The sequence below is a fragment of the Plectropomus leopardus genome, chromosome 18 (genome assembly GCF_008729295.1).
Source record: "Plectropomus leopardus isolate mb chromosome 18, YSFRI_Pleo_2.0, whole genome shotgun sequence".
NCBI classification, from domain to species: Eukaryota; Metazoa; Chordata; class Actinopteri; order Perciformes; family Serranidae; genus Plectropomus; species Plectropomus leopardus.
In genome coordinates this window covers 17,844,107-17,867,751 of record NC_056480.1, presented here as the reverse complement: position 1 = coordinate 17,867,751, position 23,645 = coordinate 17,844,107, and the positions used below count along the sequence as shown (strand labels likewise).

Below are 23,645 nucleotides of genomic sequence, written 5' to 3'. Positions count from 1 at the left end.
TCAGCGAGGGTTCTTGCTCGCTGCATCATATTTAGTTCATTAGCGTGTTAATGCTCTGGAAAAATACTTTAAAAAGTTTGCCTTTCAAAGTTTGGTACACCCTCCCTTTTTTGAACATGAATTGATGTGCTTTAAACTTGCTTAGGTTGCAGCTGTTGAACTGAAAAATAGGTGTGTGTAAAAAGGCAATTAGTGTTTGAGGTTCACTGTTTGTGTGTGTGTGTGTGTGTGTGTGTGTGTGTGTGTGTGTGTGCGTGTGTGCGTGTGTGTGAGAGGAATCTGATTCAAACTGCTTCCATGTGAAGAACGGAAATGCTTTTAACTTACCAACCCAGTGATGAATCATAGTGCTAAGCTGCTTTTTCTCTCCCAATCAAAAACATACACAAACACAATATACACACATGCACACACCTATGCATACTCCAAGAAAACACACATACACACGCACACACACACACACACAGGCACAGTATGAAGGGTGCTTGAAAGGTCATGAATACAGGGGTCATCAGTTCCACCCAATATTTACAGATCTGCTTTTACATATCTATTTGCAGTTACACTTTGAAGGGGCTATTTTGCTGACATTTGAAGTAATTTCAAAGACTTGATTTGTACACACGAGACTGTGAATGGGTGGACTTGCTGCCATGGTTTAATCGCTGAAATGTCAAGAGGCCACTGACCAAAGAAAAGGCAGACCAAAGGCATCTGTCATTCGGTGCTTTAGGTTCAGTGACACAGTGCTGAACTGTGCTACTGAACCAACAGTTCAAGTGACACCGGCATAATCTGACAGTCCGTTGCCAGGATTATTTATGACTGCAGGATTTAACCCTAACAGTCAAACTCAAGGCTTACTGTATGTTCCTCTCTTTTGTCATTCCAGCTGTCCTTTGCAGCTACAACCCCAGTTCTGGCAGACAAGAAAAAGTATCCCAATTTCTTCCGCACCGTCCCATCAGACAACGCTGTGAACCCAGCAGTGGTGAAGTTCCTCAACTACTACAACTGGAGCCGTGTGGGGACCCTCACACAGGATGTGCAGAGGTTCTCAGAGGTCAGTGTTCCTTATTCTTTCTTTCAAGAGGCAAAAGTTGCCAGGGAAAACCAAGGTTGTACAGGGAGCTGTTAGAGCAGAGTCATGTATTCTGTAGTATAGAGTGCCCCGGGGATGACGTCTTTCTGTAGGCCAACCTGGAAGCTAATGTCGCCCTGGTGCCCTTGCAAAGGGAATTTTGCATTGGATTTTAGATATTGCAGAAAATAAGCTCTGTGGTAAAGAAATTATATGATATGATGCTTAAAAGTTTTGTTCAGCAAGATAATCCTCACATCACTATGAAGATTTCAAAGCTTAAATACAATCGTCAGAAATAAAAAGCAATTGCTAGGCTATAAAGCACTACATTGCTACGAGGCTGTAAAGCTGTGTTTGCCGATAATGTTTTGTAGTCTCATTTAGCCACATGTTAGCAAGCATCTTTTTTAAGACACTTAAAAGGTTCAAAGTTTGCAAGATGGTTATTTACCGATGTATTTTAAGTCACAGAACAAAACATGAAAGTCTTTTAAGCTTGTGTTAACCACAGACCTTATTTAGACAACAATAATTGCACAACATTAATAAATGAACTAAAATATGAACTCAAAGTTCTAAAGTGAATTGTGGATTTGGTACATTTTTACACCTTTTCTGCACAGTAATAGTAGCCTACATTGCAAGAGTTGAAGATAACTTGGTATCACTTTCTTTGTAGTTACTACACATAAATACTGTATTCATAGGCCTTTTACTAGTCAAGCAAATAGACCAGATCTATAAATATAAAGCTGTAGCAAGAGCAGCTGAAATTCTGCATTGGCCAGTGGAATAAAATATTTAAGGACATGGATTTGTATTATAAGGAGACATTTTTATGTGTTGCACAGTAGTTTTAAGAAGTCCATGTGGGATTTTTCATTCCAGTCTTGCCATTATTATTATACCTTGAAGTTTTATGGGAGAAATGTTTCCATCTCTTAAAAGTGAGGGTTAACATCTCAGTAATTTAATATACTGAATATATTCACTGTCAAGGGGGTTTTTATCTAGTTGGATACAGATGCAGACACTGGGAGTAGCATCAGTACTAAACAATGATCGACATTTTTTATCATTCAGATGATGCCAACATGATTTGAGTTGGAGGCAACCAGTTTAATTCAAGATATTTTCCTCGAGTTTATTGAATTAGTAATTTTCCACCCACTTAAAACTCTGTAGATTCTCTATGATTCTGAGCATATGTGAAAATTGAACTACAACTTGCTTAATCCTACCACTTCCATGATCTTTCATGTCTTTAGTAATAAATAAAAACAATTGGCTGCCTTGAATTAAAAAAGAAATTGTATTTCCATCCATTTCTGTTCCAGTATAAAAGATGAGAGCACATTTCAGAGTACATTTCTTGTAGTAAAATTAATGTTACATATGAGATTTTGCGCAGTTATTTAATTTCTGAATTCCATCCCTAATGTCCCTCAACAATTCAACAGACAGAAAGCACCCACTGGCAAGTTTTGTTAGAAATAAGTTGTCTGCACTGACTTCTAACCAAAGGGTTATCTGTGGGTCTGAAAATGAAGCTCATGTGAGAGTGCCCTTAACCTCCATTCTTTCTAGAAGTCTATAAGAAAATTACCTTACTTTTCAAGTGACCTGTTACATCAGTAAAAATTGTCCCTAATAAGTTCATGGTCTCACGTCTTTGATGTTCATTTTGTAAATAACAGTCCAGTTTAGGGTAAAATAAAAGATAAAACAGAGTATGCTTTGGGTGTGGCTACCTTATGATTGACAGGTTGCTATCCGTTGATTGACATGTCAATCAAGAAGGATCAAAGCTAAGTGTATCCTCCTCAGCTCCACCCTCTTGCCAAAAAATGGTCACTTCATGCTCCAAAAAAGCAAGATTGCGATGGTTAAAAGACAAATGAGGCTTCAAAATGACAGCCTTCAAACCAACGGGTGACAGCACGACCGCTATGTTCGTATGTACAGTCTGTGCTCCACACTTGTAGGTAACTACTTCATGATATTGTTGGCACAGAAATACACTTTAACCTTTGAAACCTGGAGCAACATCACTTTTTTGTGCTGCTTTCAGAGCCCTTTTACAAATATTTAAACCTTTGAATCCTGAGCAAATTGGTGCAATGTCTTTTAAAAACATGAGGGAAAAAAGGCTGTGAGCAACTTGTTAAGAAATATTCCACAAATTGCAAGAAATAAGTAGATGTAGAAAATTATTTTTAAAAAGCTAGGGAACTATAGGGAAAAAAAGAAAAAGCTAGGGGGGAAGCTATATTTATAATTAGAATAATTAAACATTTAAAATTATGTTATGTCAATTATGTTATTGTGTTTTTTGTTCTTGTTTGTTTTTTCTTCCTTTTCTTTTACTAATTTTCTTGTCCTTTGCACTCACTTCTTGCTGAATTTTGAGTCACTTCTTCATTTATTACTCATTGCTTTCTTCCCATGGTTTTAAAAGAGATCAAGACAGTTTTCTCAGGTTTTAAAGGGTTAAAGCTGAGGAGTGGACGCTTTTGCATTCTCTAAGGAAAAAGGCCATTCCTTTATTAAGCAACTTTTTAAATATAAAAGAAATAGGAAATATGACAATCCAACATAGCTCATTGACTAAAACCATCAACAAATGTATAACAACTTAGAATCATGTTATACCAAAATGGGTAGTAATTAGTGAAACAAACATGTTCATGTTTTTGGCAGGGTTGATCATTGACCAAAAAAATGTCCCATATTTGTCACATGCATTTGGTTGACAGCCCAAACTCATGGCACAAACATTACATGACATCAGCGACACAGGAACATTCAGTTAAAAAAAAAAGAAGCCATGTCAGAGGTATTGGAAGCATGACTTTGAGAAACACACACAACACACAGCTCTTGCCTCAAGGCCCTTGGCTGAAAACAATCTGCTCAGCAGCTGGAGGTGGGAGTTGGGGGTTGGGGGGTGCATAAGAAGTCTCACTGCAAATCTCAGAGAGCCCAAATCCCGTTATCTCTCCCTTCCTGAAAGCGCCAAGGGGGTTAGGACAGGAGGAAGACGGGCGGCCCGATTCAATCAACCTGCTGCGAGATTGGCCTCTAATCCTGATTTACAAATATGCAAGCATTGCTTCCGTACTCCATGATCTGTGCAATCCTCTGTCAAGTTCAGAGCAGGTCGGGTTTTGGTGCATTGGGGAATCATGGTAGCGTGTAGAAATACAAATGGCTGATGAGATGAGGGCTAAGTGGTGTTTGGGTACTGCCAGACAACAGAAAGAAACAATAACGTTTGAATGCAATATTACTCTATTTCTTAGCCTCTTATGCAGATGGCGTTGTTCCATTAAAGAATATCTCTAATTTATTTTAATTTGGGGTTCAAAATGTGACTTTGGTGGTTCTATTGGTCATGGAAAATTTGCACTAGTGCAGCCATCATGGCAAACTGCACAGGGATCTACAGTAGTTCTATTTCCCAGGATGACAAGGTTCATGTTATGTAACACTTGTTAGGGATTCAGTCAGTGGCATGCCTACCACACACACACACACACACACACACACACACACACACACACACACACACACACACACACACGTACACACACATACAGTACGGCATCCCCAGGGACTGTAACCTGTAAGCTAAAGCCAGCTCGTCACTTCTATTTTTAGGCAACATTGAACTCACACACACATGGACACATCCTGTTTGTGGATTGACAGTGATGGGGGGGTACCTGGTTTATTGTGGTGAGAGATGCGAATGAGTAAAGGCTCGGTATTTGCTAGCGTGAAGGTGTCTGCCCATGCCACACACACAAACATACACAAAGACAAACACACTCAGCAATCAACATAATTGAGATTGCCAGACAAACAGGGCTCACCCAGGAAAATAGCAGCCATCATCAGCCTGTCAGGTGACAGACCTGACTGAGAACAGGATTAGGACTCTGTCCTCTGCCTGAAACCCTGTGAGCTCAAGTGTTTAATTACACTATGTCTCCTGATAAATTTAACAGACGTTACCCTCTCAGCAGCCACTCTCTCTCAGGTCCAGAAAATCCTGCTTACAATCTCAAAATTGCTTGGTTGTTGTCAAGTAGAAGTAGTGCTTTATTTGTCCCTAGAGGGGCAATTGGTTGTGTAGCAGAGAAAGCAGTAATAATACAAGATCAAAAGACGCACAAAAGGCAATTTAATACGTGTAATGAAAAAGTGAAAAACATAGAGTACATAAATCCCAATTTGTACAATACACAAGTTTCCTTTAACCATGAGTCGCTGTTAATAACAAATGACCATTTAATGCTGTATAAAGTAATCACTGCAATGACTCATTCATGCCATTCTACAGGGCATGTAAGGTCATGAGAGGAAGCCATTGAAGAGCTTGCCATCAGACTGCAGCACAACCGTTTGTCACGCTAGTTTGTTTAAGCACATGAGTGGCATTATAGTCCTAACTGTGGGATTTGCATGGAGATTTATATGCCGATGGAGCACACAGTATGAGAGACAGATGTGTCACATCCTCACTCTCATAAATTGCATGAAAATGTACCTGTGGCATCCTTTGTTTTGTCTCTCCTCTTTAGTGGACACACAAATAAATGTGCACAAAGCTCAGACAGACAGATGGAATGATAAAGCACCTGCTAACACTCTGGTGTGTGCGTGACTCTAATAAACACACATGCAGTCACACCCGTCACTGCAAAGGGGCTTATGCTGTGAACATGTCTGGAAATTATGTGTTAATGATTTGAGGTTAGACCACTGCAGTCAGTTTGCCTTGCAGTGTCATGCTGGTGCCATCTGAATAATCAAAAGCCACACACTCACTCTGCATTAGGGAACTCGCTTCAGTCTGTCTGTCTGTTGCCTGCAGGGTGTGATTGTTATTTTTGGGGCAAGTATATTCGGTTGGTTGCAAATGGAAAGCTAATTGTTTGAGGGTTGGTTTGAAAAACAAATCATCCTAAATCAGTGCACCCTCTTCAATTTTGAGATCATGTATCCAAGGTGTGATGGCTGCAGTCTTACCAAATATTGAAGCTGAAACAATTTGTCAGTCGACAGAAAATTCATCAAGCAACCATTTAATAATTGTATAATCATTTAAGTTATTTCCAGCTCCTTTAGTTGTGAGGTTATGCTGTCTTTTTTGTCTTATGTGATAATACAATATACTATCTTTTGGTCAAAACAAAACATCACCGTGGGTTTTTGTGAATTTTTCAATATTTTCTGCCCTTTTATAGAACTCAAACAATTTATTAGAAACTAAACAGCAAATGAATTAGAAACAATCTCTATTTGCAACCCCACAAAATATGCAATAAGGTGTAAAGGAATTATTGAATTAATGATGAAATTTGCAAAGACACAAGCACACTGCAGTACTACCAGTGCATATTAAAATGTTCAACTAGCATCCTGAGAATCAAAGCTTTGATGACTTTTTATTTTCCTTCTTTAAACACAGAAGATGGAATGGAAGACTGTATCCAAAGGCTGCCTCAGACCATCCTCCCCAAAATAATGTCCATGTAGGCCATTTGTGCATGGGCATATGGTGGTTTAATTATGTCAAGGATTTATCGAAACATTTAACATATCTCTTTCGAGAAAAATTATATCAATCGCTTATATCATATCGCTTTTTCACCCAGCCCTATACTGTTTAGGTATGAGGACATGTTGGCAGCGTATGATGTTTCATTCTGCCATACACACCCCAAAAAACCACTCCAGCAGTTCACCTGTTCATCTTCATTTGGATTGTGGTTATATACTTGTTTGTGTGTGTGTGTGTGTGTGTGTGTGTGTGTGTGTGTGTGCGCGCGCTATTGTGTTTGCAGATTAAAACATTCTGCATATGAATACAATCAGATTGTGTTAATGTTCTTTTTAGACACCAATGCATTGCACCCATCTAACTGAGTGCATTTGACATTTTGTTATTTTGTGCAACATGTGTGGGTGTGCACTCACATATTTGCGTGTGTGTATGCGCGCATGCCCAGAAGTGCAGTAGGATTATTTCTCCTCTGTATTTGCTGCTGGGGATTCCCAGACTGCCCAGACAATGGAGGATGTTTTTATTACGCAGGAAAAGCTGCTCACTTTTGCCCTCCTCCTGTCCCTCAATCCATCCGTCCCCCTCCCCTCCATCTCCCTCGCTCAATCTAACACTTAGTCCACCAGATGCATTTGTCCCTTTTTCCATCTCAGTGGAGGAAATGCAAAATCAAACCAATAAAAATCCTCTTGTGACAACAGCTTTTTTCTTCAGAGGTGAAAGGCTTTGTGTGTCAGCCTTTGTGATGTTGGGTATGTTTATTTGTGTGTATGCATATCAGGCTGTCTTTCCCCGCATGTGTAGGTGGTTATTCCATCCACCTGTGTGCTCGCTCCAACACACCTCTTCAAACACCAAATTAACCTGCTGCATTCCCTCCCTCATCCAAGCTAGTTTCCTTTTAGCAATGCAGCAGCCCGGCCTTTTAGATCAACGTTCAACACAACAGGACATTGTACCTTGTCCAGACCACCATGCCAATTGTTCCTCAAGAGCAAAATCTGGTTGTATTGATCCACTCCAGCCTCCCTGTTGTTTCAGCTCAGCGAGCGGTACATTGGAGGGAATGTTTGTACAGGGGTGAGTGATGTACAGAGTGATTTAGAGCTCCCTCCAGGGTACCCGGGGAGGAGGAGGCGATTATGACAGCAGACATTTAGAGACATAAGGGAAACAAAGTTGAGGTTGTTCAGTTCCATTGATTTTAAGATGACAGCAATCTTCTAGTTGATTACACAAAATAGTCATAATGGCTAATTTTAACAGCGGTTGCAATAGTAACAGAAGTGATGGTGGAATTAGTGGTAGTGCAGCAGTTGTGGTTTTATATCCTTGGGGATGCTAACTGTTATGCTGCCATCACTCTGATGTGCTGTAGCTATCTTTGAAGTGATACTCCACCTGAAATCCGTCTTTTGAATATGAAGTACTTACACCCTGTAGACTTAGAAGATGGAAGCTTATAGTTTATTTATTGACAAAGAACAAGGCTTTGGTCAGCCTGAATCTACAATTGATCTCAATAATCCTCAATTTTAACACCACAAACCGGCATTAAAATGTCAATAGACTTTTTTAAAACACTCCTTCGGCACCATCCACTTCTCTGTCCTCTTCAATAATTTTCACAGTTTTATTTTTGTAGAAATATGGCTGATTAAATAAATATTTGCCCAACTGGATGTTGCCCTTCGTCTCTCTCTAAAAGTGTACTGGAAGCATATGTTGCAGGAATGGTTTGAAAAGTTTTCAAGGCTGTTTTGATGTTTTGATGCCTTTGTTCTGTGATGACAACCTGTCATTATAAATAATCTAAATTCAAGCTGACCCGCCATTCTCTTTCAATAAGGAAACTACAGACAAGTTCCATGCTAAACATAGATTTTAGGTGGTGTATCACTCAAGGAATATTGTTTTTGTGCATATAAATGAGTTGCATTCCATTCATTGCCAAGGCGGTCCACAGTATGTATTTGAAGCAATATAGCACACATGAATATGAATAACGTATGGCACGCATACACAATTACAGAAGAATGTAGGGCAAACACACAGGGCCTTCATCTGTTAGCTGTTACATGTTGTCTTTGCCAACTGAGCTTGGCATGATCATTTGAGCGCACACCCTCTCTGATGTCTCGACATGGTCCCTGACGCCAGCCTCTCGGGTGGGGGTTGAGAGGGCGATGGCTGCAGGGCATGGCCGGAGGACATCCGAAAAAATTGGCCAAAGAAAGACAATGAGAACAGTAAACTTGAGCGTGCAAACTGTAGGTCTTCCTCAAATGAGACGTTTTGAACCGTTAACACAGGTGTGACATTAAAAATGGCTGCATTCCATATAGGTGCTCCCATGCCAGGGCCCTGGTATTGTGCATGCTGGCTCATTGGCATGCCTTCCTGGAACACCTAAATGGAATAGAGCCATCATTAATGTTATTAGTTACACCTGTGCTTTTCCTGCTATGACAAGTCAAAATGTCGGCACTGAAAAAAAGAAGGCTCTTTCTAAAATTGTAGCTTTGAGGAGGGGAGCCAGAGGGATGAATCATAGTGTGTGTGTTTGTGAGAGGCCAGAGAGAGCGAGAGGCAGTATGATGAACCACCTTAAGCTCGCCATCGCGGTGGGGTACCTGCTCCATTCTCCTTCTTCTCTGATCCCATTACCCACCATTCCACTGAATCGATACATCAAAGCAGACATGCAGCTGCTGCAGATACATTTACAGCACTGCACACATGTCAGGCCTCAGATAACCAGTTGTTATAATTCAAAGCATACAGTTCTTCTATCTCATGTCATTCTGAGAAAAACGCGTATCACTGTGATAAATGCATGTTGTACATTGTGAATGTTACAACTTGACATCGGACAGAGTTAAATCAAAATGATGACGGTTTTGATGTCTTCAGGGGCCAATGTGTCCCTGTCATGTTGTGATGTCAAGATGCTTGTCTTTCTGCATTTCCATTCACAGTTTCAGGTTCAACATGCAAACACAAGCTCAGAATGTTGTAGCCTTCATTTATCCATCTGCACTGCATAGTGTATACATTGTATACTGATATGAGATCTGAACACTGGAAGTACAAATTTTTGAGTGTGTAGGAAAACTGAGAGCAGGATATTTTGTGATCGTCTTGTTTGATAAATCAAACTGAACATTTTTGTTTCAACAGTCCATCTTACTGTATTTGCTTTTACTACAACTTGATGGTGTTTTTCTCCTGGGGATTTATGGGGTTTTTAGAACTTATGGATGTGATGTTGATCATGACACGTAGATGGATTTTAGAGATTTAGGTGTGACAGAAAATCTTTTCTGATCAGTTATTTGATAAGTTTTTTGTTTGTGTTTTTGTGTGATTTGGACTTTAAGAGGCTTACTTTAGATTCACCAAAGTCAGACAATAACACAAACTATCTGATCTATCTGAGGCAGTGGTAGACCAGCAACTCCTCTTGTCCGCGGGACAATTTGGAATGGCCAATTCCTTATGCACCACAGTCCCTGTCACTTCATGTGACAATGTATGTGGAAAGTGTAGGACAGTAATATGTCATATCAGATACACATAGCTATGTGCATGCAAAGGTAGTTGCTGGCTTTTTTTCTCAAATAAATACAGACGTCCAGCAAAATTAAAAAGGCCTCATCCACATTGTATAAATCAGGTAAATAATCATCCATGACACTAAAAATCTTTTAGATAGTCCTAAACTATGGTGTCTGTACTCCAACAAAACAAACTATTCCACTTACTGCTCTTTTCAAATCTCACCCACGTTTCCACTGTTTTCTTCTTTCAACAAATGAGATCTTGTGAGATTTTAGAATGAATCTTCTGCTTGATGAGACAATAACAAACAGACCGGAACAAGTGAATTGTAAAGAGACACTTGAGGCACTCATAATAACAAACTGAGCCTGTCTATGGCAACAGTCACCACTTTTAATGGAGATACAGTGACATTGTTCAATTACATATGCTTCATATGCTTACATTATGGCCTGTTGTGCAACTACTGGCTGCTGCCATCTTGCTCTATACTGGACCAATTTCAAAAATACTAGTTCACATCGGTCTCTTAGACACACATACGTGAGAAAATAGGAATATTTTCTCACGTAAAATAGAAAATAGTTATGTTTTTGTGTCTAAACCACCAGTGGTTCTGATCAGTCAGCATCCTGTGAGTAGGTGGCTCCCAAATAGATAAGCAGAGATGCTGCAACAGCAACAGTTATATCAGAGTATTTCTTTATTAAAAGAAGAGCAAAGAATAACACTGAAAGCTTTTCTCGATGGAAAAAATGTTTGTGCTCTTCTCCCGACTGGCCAGTGATAGACGGTGACAGACAGATGGTTCATCTAATCACCTGCCAGGTATTTATTTATTTTTTTAAGCGCTTGCCCTTTTCCAAACAGTTTCTAATGACGGCTTCTCAGATGGTTCTGTGTAACAAACCATCTGGTGTGTCAGGTTAGTCATTCATCGAGGTTAATACCAGAACTAAGAATGGGTCGGATGAGAAATCAAAAGAACAGAGCGGTAAACATCTTACATAGTAAATTATCAACCATACTCATGTGCCCTCTTCTTCACTCTCTCTCTTCTTCTCTTTTGTAGGTGAGGAACGATCTAACTAATGAGCTGGAGAAAGCAGACATTCAGATTGCAGACACAGAAAGCTTCTCCAACGACCCCTGTGTCAATGTCAAGAAACTCAAGGTGAGTCATCCAGCCTGGGCGCTGAACAATTCTTTTTTTTTGATTTTGTGTCACAGTTTTTGTTTTGTATGTCTTTAATACTATAGTTTATGCCATCCAAAGTCAAGGATTGAGTTTGGATGATGAATAATTTATAAGAGAACTGTCCCACTTTGACCGAGCAAAGCAGGGCAGTTCTCAGCGAGACTCATGGAGGCCTAACGAGGACCCTGTATTGGCTGGAGGGGTCTCTACAGTGACCTATAATGACCTGCTCTGACTAATGGATGGTTGATTGTCCTTTTAATCAGAAAATATGCACGTACACACATGCAAACAGGATTCTGTATTTTCTTTCCCCTCATCTTCTCTCCTCTCTCCTTTGAAAGGAAATGAGACAGAACGAAATGAGACCATTATTGGGCCAACATTGAGATGTTAGACCTGTACATCTTTACACCATTTACTACTGGTTTTAACATGCATGGGTGATCGTAATTGCTTTGATGAAGCAAAACTGCATGAAATTCAGATGTAAATGCAGTCAAGTGTGGTGGCTAAATTATCCAAACTATCTCCAGAGGCAATCAGAGATGCATCTGGCCTCATTTGCAGAGTGAGTCGGTGCATGTACAGTTTAAAGAAGGAAACACTGTCAATGTTAGTAACTCAAACACATGAACATGAAGTGGCTGGTGAACTTAGTAAAATATGAGGTGCCAGTGTAAGGGAGTATAAATACATTTTTTGGTGAGAGAAAAGATGTTGGAAGTGAAGACAGCAATGTAGGAGAAAGAAAAGGTTTGATATGTGAGTGGTAGGAATAACGTATTGAACATTAATGTTACAACGTTACAAGAACAGAGCGACAAAGAGACAGAGGGAAGGAGAAGGAACAGGAGGATAAGCTGTCTTTCCTAAAATATATGTGTAACTCTGCATGTTGAGGGCTGACATTTTAAGCTGACACCATCCTTCCTTGATCAATTCTAAATATGCAAATCACAGTGTCGCCTCCAAAGCTTTTCAGAACGTTTGGGCGGGGTGGGCGTCGGGAGGGGGGCCTCCGACACCCTAATGGTCCGTTTCCCGCTCATCTCGCAACAGCAGTTTGCTGTCTCCCCCGACAGCTACGTAATATGATGAGGTAAAGGGTGACACAGATTTGGTTGTGAAGGCTGGTCTTTTTTTGGTTCACTGTTGTGTGATTGTGTGTGGGGGATAAGGGGGCTGTGGCGTCACTGCGTGATCCACAAATAGAGCACTTACATCTGCGATCCAGCTGGAATATTTAAAAGGCAGACAGGCATCTCTGCTGTAAGGCGTCGAAGCAGCCTTCTGCTTTTTTTCATCTTCATCTCTTGTTCTCTGTCCCAAGTTCCCTGTTTGTTACTGGACAGGCTGACAAAACGTCAGAAAACAAAGGCAGGCTTACACACATGCCCAAACACACATACACTCACACTGCATTCTCATCTTACTCACAATCAAGTTTTTTCTTTTTCAGATTTTTTTTTCATGAATATCAATGCTAGCAGACATTTTATAGACCAGGGATTTTTAACATTTATGTGACTGAGAGCCGATTTAGGGAGCTTGATTTACTGAAGGGCCACACAAGAAAGAATGCCCTGAAATCTAAATGAAGTCCAAAACACTTTATTATTTATAATGATTTAATTATTTAAAATGCATTCAGGACTCTTACTGCTCAGATATGATGTAACGAGGGGTGGTCCATGTCTTTTTAAACATTTTTGTCTCACTGATGCAAAAATGTTTTGCACGCATACATGAATTACTCTGTTTTACTCTCAAATGTGGTTGAGTATGGATAGACTTGTCTCAGTATCATTTGTGTCTACATATGAACAAAGAAAAATAAAATGGACACAATTCCAAACAAATTCAGTTATCAACACCTTAATGTCAAAGACCTTAAATGGGCTTTAGACCTGAAAGTTGCCCACACACATCCTCATGCCCACTTAAAACAGAAATTTATATAAAAGTGTGTGCTATATAATTCAATAGAACAAATTAACACACTAATGCTCGTTGGGTCATATCAACAAAATAAAAAATGAAAGCACTTTACTTATCTCTGGTTATTAAAAAAACACAGCTTATAGACAGACTTTAAGCTCTTACTTTGAAATGTCAAAATTAAGTCGTCAGCAAGTGATTCTCTGATAATGTGAAGGTACCTGATAATGTGATACAGGTGGTGATACAGATCTCTGTCTGTGTAAAATGCAGATTTGCAGGTGTATAATTGAGATCACCAAATGCCTTTTCATAAACAAATAAAAACTGCAAGTTGGAAATGTTAGGAAGACATTCAGAAATGCTTTTCATTTATTTGTCATTCATTGAATGTATTCAGAAAGGTTTTTTCTATTTGTGGAATGTGCTTGTGTTTTTGTAGCTCAAGTTTATATTTGCAAATTTTTTTTTATGAATTAAAAAATCTTTTTTTCCCTACATTTGTAAGGTGTCTTATATTTACCCATCTTTAAACACATAAATTACTGAGATAAATCTATCTCCATTGATATTTTATCATTTCAAGAGCAGCCATTTCTAATTTTAGATTTCATTGTTACTGTCAGGTTGTGATGTTTGAGGACTAAAGTCTGACACTGAGGCATCAGTGGCAAGAAACTATTGAGTTTGCAAGCTGACCTTTGATTGGAAAAATAATTTCTATAATGTGATTATGCATCAGTGCAGCACTCTTCGCCACCATATTAGATAAATGCATCACTGAGCGCCCATATTCTAAACCTCATCAGCCTGTGTAATGGCACTTTACATCAACCATGATTCTATAATAATAGAATCCCAGTTTTAAACAAACAAACTTCTTTATACAGACATTATTGCATGCTACATTGTCTTGTGTGCCTGAAAACGCAGAGGATTGGCTCAAGACAAATCGTTTGCACTGATTTTGTCATTATATGTTTGTCCATTTCATATCTGTTATTGATAATATCATCAGAACAGCTGCTGTTGTTGCAGTGTTTTCTCGGCTTTCTTTTCAAACTGATGAAGCACCTCTGCTGGTCCAAATCCCCAAATAGTGCCAGTTAGAGTCTCATACTGTGAACAAAAAACACAGTCATTCTCACATCCAGCTTTAAAGACCAATTCACACAAATTTTACTCCTACAGTTTTCAGACTGTTTTTGAGTTTGTTGACAAGGTAAAACAGGCTGATATTGCAGCACATAATGACTTTTAACTCGAAGGCCTGCTAGTTCCAGTTCTGATAATAATGCCACATCTGTAGTCATTACAGTGTGCATTACATTTAGTGCTTACCTAGGATCAATTATTGATCAAACACACACAAATATGTCCTGCATGTGTTTGTGCTTGATCACATCGGCACACTACACACTCACTGCACAGTAATCATTACAAACAGACGGGGGGATGGTTTAGTGGGTAGAAGCAACGAATTGCCCAGTCTACAAATCACGTCTCCCACAAGCTCATAAAAGACCATCATTAGTACAGTGTGTGTGTGTGTGTATGTGCGTGTGCCTAATAAGCCTTAACAGTGCCTGATTGGGCTTATGAGGTACAATATTACTCAAACAATTATCACATATAAATCACCATCATAAAGTTACAAACAACCCTGTCATGGATAAAGCAGTAAAGGCTGCCCTTAACACTACCCTCTTTGAGAACAATTATAGTTAAATAAAAGCTCAAGCAATGAGGTAGTGTAGTGACCTAGTCCATCTGTAATAGACAAACACTACACACTCACTCATGCCCTCGACTATAACTACACAGCCTTTTCATGTTGTCGCCAGGGAGGCCAGAATTTATACCGAGGCTGTGGTCGTTGGCCATAGCTGGAGTCATTTGGGTTAAGTGCCTTTCCTCCAGGGAAGGACAGTGTTATTAAGTAGCCACTGGCACTACACACAGACACAAACACACACACACTAACCCATTAACATATGGGGGTTTGAAAGGGTCATCGAGGACAAGACGCACGCACATGTGCTTGTGTGATTATTTACTAAAAGTCCTACGTGTGTGTATGTATTTGCATCTTTGTGTGATTGCTACAACTGAGTCACTTATTTGGGAGAGAGGCTGGAGTGTGGGGTAGATCTGACTGAGGACACTATTTGCAGACAGCGTGTCACTCAAAGCGGCCCGCCCTTGATTAATGTGTAACTTGAAGCCTTAATAAAATGCGAACAGGTGTGTTGTATAAATATCCACCCCTGCACAGTTGTCATTAAGGGGGAAATTAGCTTTAGTAGCCAAAATTGTTTTTGTGCCATGCTGTAGACATGTTTATTTCTGCTTCAAAGCTGGGCAGTTTAACATGTGGGTCTATGGCGATCGATTCTGTGGAGCCAGCCTCAAGTGGCCATTCAAACAACTGCCTTTTAAAGATACCGTTGTTGCGTTGCATATTTCTTGCTTCAAATGTTTTCAGAATATAATGAAAGATCTGGCTGGCAGCCATTGTTTCGCACGGACTATTCCACATTACGTCAGGCACATAACAATCTGGTAGTTGTAGGTTTTTCTACGTCTTGAGCAAAAGCACCCCTTTTCTCTCTTTCCCCTGGTCATGTAGCACTAGTTTCACAAGTATTTGCTTCTTTCTACTGCAGAGACATGGTACTTTTATGCATGAGGCTTCTTTATATGGGTGAAAGACTTCTTTAAAGCAGGAAAAGCAGTAAATCACGCTGCATTGATTGAACATCACAATCGAGCTTCAGATCATTTTCAATCCCAAGAATAAGAAATTAAACACCGCTACCTTAACAAGGATTTTCCTTCACCACAAGTACAGATAGTGACACATTTTACTTGTATGGTACTTGTACTGGTAAAATGCACATTATGTGTGCCACATACTCATTTCATCCAAGTATTCAGCTCAAGGCTAATAGTTATCATAGTAACTACCTGATGGAAAGTCATACTCCATCTGTCTTTGAGTGTTAATTTATGGTGACATGTGTTTGTGTCTCCTTAGCCCAAACATTTTCCAATTTAAAAGCCCTTTTTGCTGAGCTGTCATTATCAAGTTTAACTGTGATTGATGCAGCATGTTTCAGGCCTATGATACATCTGAGCTAGCTAGCTGGGAGACTATTTAATGATCACCACGCCGACTGATAATCAGTTCACCCAAACCCTTTGCATGTTGCGCCGTACATATATGAACACACACACACGCCGCTGCAGGATGTATGCAAAAATATACGTACACGTCTGTGTGTTAGGTGTTACGTGTGTCTGCTTAGCACTGTTGTACGAATCACACACACAGATGAACATACATACACTCGTGGGACTTTTAGTAGAAAAGAGAAATCACACAAGTGTATGTAAGTGCATCTTGTCCTCTGTGACCCTTTCAACCCCCATACTAACACACACACCCACACACATCACATTAAAATAACGCAGAGTGCACCCCAGAAAAGTTCAGAGTTGTTACCTGCCTTTCTTGCACATCTACACACTTACACATTGTGATGGTGCCAGAGCAGTGGAACAACACGAATGGCTCCATATAAAAGACCCCATAAATGCCCCAGCATGCTCTCTGGCTCTGATGAGAAACCACCAGAGAAGTCTTTTGATCGTGTTGCTCGGCTCTCTGAAAGCTCTCATCGTCTTTTGTGAGTGTGTGTGTGTGTGTGTGTGTGTGTGTGTGTCCCATATGCAATGTTGGAACCTATATAGATGATCTTGTGGTAATATTAATGTTAGAGCTGCAGTAGAATTTAAGGGCAGATTTTTAAAGCTGTACAAAAGCATCTATTTAGCTGTCTGTTATCCGTCATCATCTAACAATAGGGGTGGAAGTCCCTAGAGGACCCCCAGCATGATATTATCACAATACTTAGGTCACAATACAATAATATTATGATTTCAAATGTTTTGCAATATGTTTAGTATTGCAATAACATAAATTGCAATATTCTCACCATTTATTACCTTTTTTTAATCTATGAATTAAGGGAAAAAATTGTCAGCATAGGTTTTTATTGAATAAGATAGTTTTCTGTTTTTCATCTCTTCGAATAATTTTTTTGCAGCAACATTTATGTAATGGACTGAAAAAACATTTGATTTTATTGCTGTGTTAGTAGGCTACCAAATGTTTAATTTACATAAAATATGCTGATCTGAATTTTTTCACCCACCTCCACTAACTGACCAATTCAAATGTATTTAATTTCTTCATATAATCTATCTAGTATATCCAATGTCTTTGGAGGACTAACTACAATGTTTGGCTGTTTGGTAGCTCCTTGTGTGTCTGGTTGCCTTCAGGAATTGGAATAAAGATGACAGTGATTGGTTGCCCCCTCTGATCTGCGGATGTTTGACATATGGTAGAGATTGCCTGAGGGAAGAGGACTTCATGAACTGTGTTCATAATGGTTTCTCATTATCTGGAATAAAGGCAGAACACCATACAGTGGGTTCATTGGAATTACAGTTGGTGTGTTTATCACCTTTATCACCTTTTTCTTCTAATCAAGAAAAGATGTAACTGAACACTTGAGAACTGCATGTAGCACTCAAAGTACATGACATTACCACAGAAAATACATACAGTATTAAGCCTTTGAAACCTGGAACAACTTCAGTTTTCTTGTGCGTCGATATGCCTTTTACATGCACCTAAACATTTGAAATCTGAGAAACCTGGTTAGATTTTCCTTTGAAAAGATGAAAACATGGTTTAAAAGGCAATGAGCAATTTGGTGAGAGATTTCCCAAAAACTGCAAGAAATTATTTTTAAAGAGAGAGAAAGAATTATTAGAAGGTAAAAATAAGAATTATTTTTATTCTTGTTATAATTATTATTGCTTCTTTTTCTTTTTCTTTCTTTTTTTTCTACATTTTTTTTCTGTTCTTTCTCAGCCAATTTGCTCAGGTTTGAAAGAGTTATGAATATTTTCCTAAAGAATAGCAATCCTGTCGCAAGTCAACTGTAAATGACAAATACTAAAATAATAACGTAGGTCCTCCATTAAATCCTATGTTTGGTACCGTTATTGATACTTTGTCTTCAGATTTCTTTTGTATTGCTCAATGAAATCTGACCTTCTAGATATGTCTGTCTGCATTGTCACAATTGAATAGGGGCCTTATGGCAGACTGTCCATGCATCACACATCATCTCCCGCCTTGTTGACCACACAGTCTGTACATTCATCAAACCTGTGTCAGTATTATTGAATTAGATTTGGGGACAAATCTGTGCTGAAATGTGTGTGTTAGTCACCTCCGCTTGTGTGCCTATATGCCTGTGTTGGCCTGTTCTTGTGTGTTGTACAGTACTTTATGCGTGTGCACAGTAAATGACAGACTGTTGGCCCCTGAGCCTGATCTTTTTTCCCCACCGTGAAACATGCTGCACTTCCACCCAGGCAATCTGAATTATTTACTGAGTCAATCACCGGGCCATGTGCTCTGAATCCCCATGTAAATTTGTGCTCTTCACTCTGGTTGGCAAGGAAGGCAGTTCTGCCCGCTGACACTAATCTCTGTTGTTATGGATCGGCACTTTGTGACTTGATATTGCCTTAGCCTCTTAGCCACTGCTCCGCTATCTAGATCTCACATACTTTTTAACTACTGATGAGATAGACATAGTGATAAAAATACAGATCACACAACATGAGTGATTCGATGTCCGTTTGCTAAGCGTGATGTTGGAGACTGCCAAGAAAAGGCATCACAAACATGGAAACTGATACTAGCGAAGATATATTTTTTTGTCCTATTGACTGTGCAGACAACTTCCGTCGATAAAAAAGCTTACCATATATTGCAGCATTACAGTGATGTCAAAGGGTCACAATCACAATGACAAGCTTGCACTGAATGTAATGGACACTGTACTATACAATGACAGCAATGGAATATAATTCCAATTATATAATAATTCCCTATCGTATAATATACACTTCACAGTGTAGAGATACCTTGTATTTGCTGTAACATTTTGTGAGAATGTGTGGGCTCATATAAGCCATTTAAGTCATGATGTCTTATTCTTTCTCTTTTTTTCAGGACAACGATGTGAGAATCATTATTGGCCAGTTTGATGAGAACCTGGCCTCCAAAGTCTTCTGCTGTGTAAGTTCTCAGCTTATACTCAGTTACAAGTGAAAGCATACAGATGTCAATTTTGTCAACCCGTAACTCTGTTTACATGCACAAAATATTCCACTTTTTGCCTTTATTCCCACAATGACAGTATTCCTATGAAGCTGTTTACATGGCTAATTAAAATGAACACTCCACTAATATTCTCATTAACACATCGTGTAAACTCCTCTTAACGTGTCCTCACATGCCATTCATCATGCCAAAATATCGAAGAGTGGTGCGACTGTCACTTGTGCCAAGATATTTCTAAAAAGTCTTCTGACCGGTTACAGACTTGTTGGACCATGCAAACTCAGCCTCCCTCATTCATTCTTTCAACCATCCTCTTGAAAAGGTTGGCTTTACAATATAGGTGCACATCCAAAAACCTGTTAATATATACGTTTTTCACGATGTTTAAAAGTAGGTCTGTTTCTTCTTCACACCAGAAATGTGTTCTTTTCATTTGGGCAAGAGTCTCTTCTCCAGCCTTGCAAACTTCTGCCAGATGGTTTGTGGGCAATGTGTCCAACAGAACGCACAGAGCCGGCCATCAACAGGCAGCCAGTTGAAACACATATTCCAAATGAGCTGTGTACATGTCCCTGAAACCCAAATAACACCGGCATATTCCAAATGTCTAAATTGGAAAATGCTTCATTGAGTATATTAACATGCACAAAATGGTCTGTTTTTTTGCCATTATTATGAAAAAACATTATGTGCATGTTCTGATTAATGTACCCTAATGTAATGTACCCTATGTTATTTATCACATTAAAGTATGGTAAAGTAGAATAGCTGGAGCTGCTTGTCTTTTGGCTTTTTTGCATCAAAATAGGATTTTTTTTTACAATTTCCTACTGTTTGCGGACTTGTCGGACTCTCTCTTTCCTTCCTTCACCTCCTTGAAAAGGTTGACGCTGCAATATTTGCGCATATCCAAAAACCTTTAAAAGCAGGTGTGTTTTTCCTTTTGACCAGAAATGTGTGATTTTCTTTTGCATGCATCTTTACCCAACAGCTTTGCAAATGGTTGGTGAGTTGGTTTGTGTACCACGTATCCATGACAATAACACAGAGCGGACAGAAGAGAAGCTTTGTGTTGCAAACTGCAGTAAAAACTCGAGCTGAGACTCATATTCCAAATTTGGCTGCATACATGCCCAAAAAATCCTCCTACAACTGGAATAATACTAGCATATCCCACACAGTTTAACTGAAAATGTAAAATTTGCAAAACGGCCTGTCATATACATAAAAAGGTATGAAATAATAATAGCAATATAAGAGGGCATGTGGATGTACCCAGTGTCTTTTTAAGCTGTACCAAGAAATCTGTTGTTTTGTATACATTTGTTCCAGTGTTTGGGGTAACATAATTTGACTTTCAATGGCCTCATGATATATTTTACCCTGGGTGCGTAGTTCATGATTTTGATATTCTTAAACCTCATATATCATACTGTATATCCTGCTGTAACATTGCCTCAACCTCCATTTTTTTCTACCCCTTCCAGGCATATAATCTAAACATGTTTGGCAGTAAATACCAGTGGATTATTCCCGGCTGGTACCAGGGCAACTGGTGGGAGCAGGCCAACAGCACCAACTGCACCACCAAGAAACTGCTCACAGCAATGGAGGGATACATCAGTGTGGACTTTGAGCCCCTCAGCGCTCGCCAGATAAAGGGCATCTCTGGCAGGGTGAGTGACCATTGTACTTTAGAAGAGTGTTTTTCGATTAAATTATTCAGTGTTTCATGAGACATGAAGTCAAAGTTTGGTTAAAACAATTGAGAAAAGTTTGATTATGTTAGACCTTAGTTTACGTGACATGCCAGAAAGCGTGGTCGCCAGATCTGATTTTATTTATTTATTTATTTATTTAACTATTGGTCAAGACAGGCAGCAACATAAGTTACAGACGTAGAAATAGATATAGAAAAAAATACACAATCAAAATACAAAAAGAACAAAAAAAATGTATTCCAAGGAAGGACTAAAAATGATTTTAACATATGCTGAAAGTGAACCATTAAAACAAGAAAAATTAGAACAACAGCTAATATACACACTGACATTGGAGTGTAAAAGATGACATAGTCGTGCAACACTGCTTTGAATTATGCTGTTGATTGAATGTACAATGTACACCACAGCAACCTTGGCAAATAAAGTTCAGTGGAATTGTGAAACATTTTGTTTTTAGTTATGTTGAAGTTTTTCATTTCATCCTGTGGCTACAATATGTTTTATGCAACTGTGTATGTAATCTGCAGAGACAAGAGCAAACTTCTCTATAAAAAGTCCTATTAGATGCATGTTTTAAAACCAGAGATCTCAACAAAAATCAATCATGGGATTTGTTTTCACGCTGCACTGAGCACTCAACACAGGAGCATTGATGCTTAAACAGCATTTCCAGTAACTTTGTATCTCAAATTGTGTGGGAAATAATTCCTTCTTCTTTGACAGAGTTTCACCAATAATAGTGAATCTGAAATGATCCAAAATGAATGCATTTTCTAAGGGAAGAATAAAATATTGAAAAAGTTAAGAGATGCACATTTTATCGCTCTGATCTCCTCTCTTTTGCCTCTCCATCAGACCCCTAAGGAGTACGAGCGGGAGTACAGCCGAGAGCTTCAGCAGAAAGGTGTGGAGGCCAGCAAGTTTCACGGCTTTGCCTACGATGGTATCTGGGTCATTGCTAAAACATTGACTCGAGTGATGGAACTGCTCCGGGTAAAACAACGGCAGAACACCTACCACAACTTCACAGTGGATGACCGTGAAGTGGGGAAAATGGTACTGGACGTCATGAACGAAACCAACTTCTTTGGTGTTACAGTAAGTTATACAGCAGATTGACATTTATTTTTAATGGGAACATGTAAAATTATGGCACAGTCTAACATGCTGGAAGCTAAAATGGATTTCTTTTACTTCGACCACTTTCAGTATATACACTGAGACACCAGAGCACCCACTGTCTACACTTAGTTCACAAGTGTGAACACAAAGATACTCTCCAGACCCTCACATACTGAACATGAACATGTACATGCTGGCAAAAGGTATTTTTCAATATTGATGAGACACATTCAGTGAGGGAGTGGGAGAAAGACACTCAGACAAGCAGTGCATATGTAGATACAAACATGGTTTAGAGCAGTGATACTCAACTTATGGCCCTCAATAGGGCGCCGTGTGGCCCCCCAGCCATTTTCTAATTCACATGATGACACACAAGCTGTCAGAGTGCATAAAACAGCATCAAAATAGAGCTTGTTTATAAAAAAAATGCCAGTGGAGGATCCCCCCGCACCCTCCGACATAGGTCCTAGCTAAGCCCCTAATGTACTAAAATCCAAGAAATGTCTTAAAATCCAAGAAATGTCCTAAGATCCCCGAAATGTCCTAAAATACTTAAAACATCCTAAAATCCTAGAAATTTCCTAAAATTTGAGAAACATCCTAAGATGCCCTAAAATTTGAGAAATGTCCTAAAATTCTAGAAACATCCTAAAATCCTAAAAATGTCCTAACATCCAAGAAATGTCCTAAAATTCTAGAAATGTCCAAGATCGATCCAAAATCTTCTGAAATCCCTTAAAAATGTCCAAAAATCCTTGAAATGTCTCAAAATCCTAGAATTGTCCCAATAAACATAACCAAGAAACATCTTGAAATTCTGAAATTTTCTGAAACCCTTGAAATGCCCGGCTGCTGAGACTGGCCCATTGCCTCCTGTTATTTTGCAAAAGTGGCCCCAAAGCAAAGGAAGTTGAGTATACCTGGTTTAGAGAAACACATTCAAACCATACATAAAATATGCTACTACTGTTGAAGAAGCATCTTTTTGGGAAAACAAAAATGCCATAGATGTGTATGCATATAAACTGTATATTATTCTATATTTGTACTATATGGAGAGGGCAAATGTCAGAACAACACATACAGGCATTAATTACCGCTCTGTACGACTGGAAGCCTGCATACAGAGAAGGTTACTTAGCCATCCTTGTCTCTGTATGAAGCCTAAAGTGGTGTCATTTGGTGCTGCCGACTCACTCCAATGCATTCAAGATTGATCCTGGTGGCTA

General features: G+C 39.2%; 1 protein-coding gene across 1 annotated transcript in view; it reads left to right on the top strand.

Moving 5' to 3' along the window:
- gabbr2 (gamma-aminobutyric acid (GABA) B receptor, 2) overlaps positions 1–23,645 on the top strand; it is a 167,259-nt gene that overhangs the window by 53,646 nt on the left and 89,968 nt on the right. Inside the window, exons 2-6 of the mRNA XM_042505973.1 lie at positions 893–1,063; positions 11,290–11,391; positions 19,457–19,522; positions 21,055–21,243; positions 22,147–22,389. Coding sequence (XP_042361907.1) covers positions 893–1,063; positions 11,290–11,391; positions 19,457–19,522; positions 21,055–21,243; positions 22,147–22,389 — 771 coding nt within the window. The remainder of the gene's footprint in view (positions 1–892; positions 1,064–11,289; positions 11,392–19,456; positions 19,523–21,054; positions 21,244–22,146; positions 22,390–23,645) is intronic.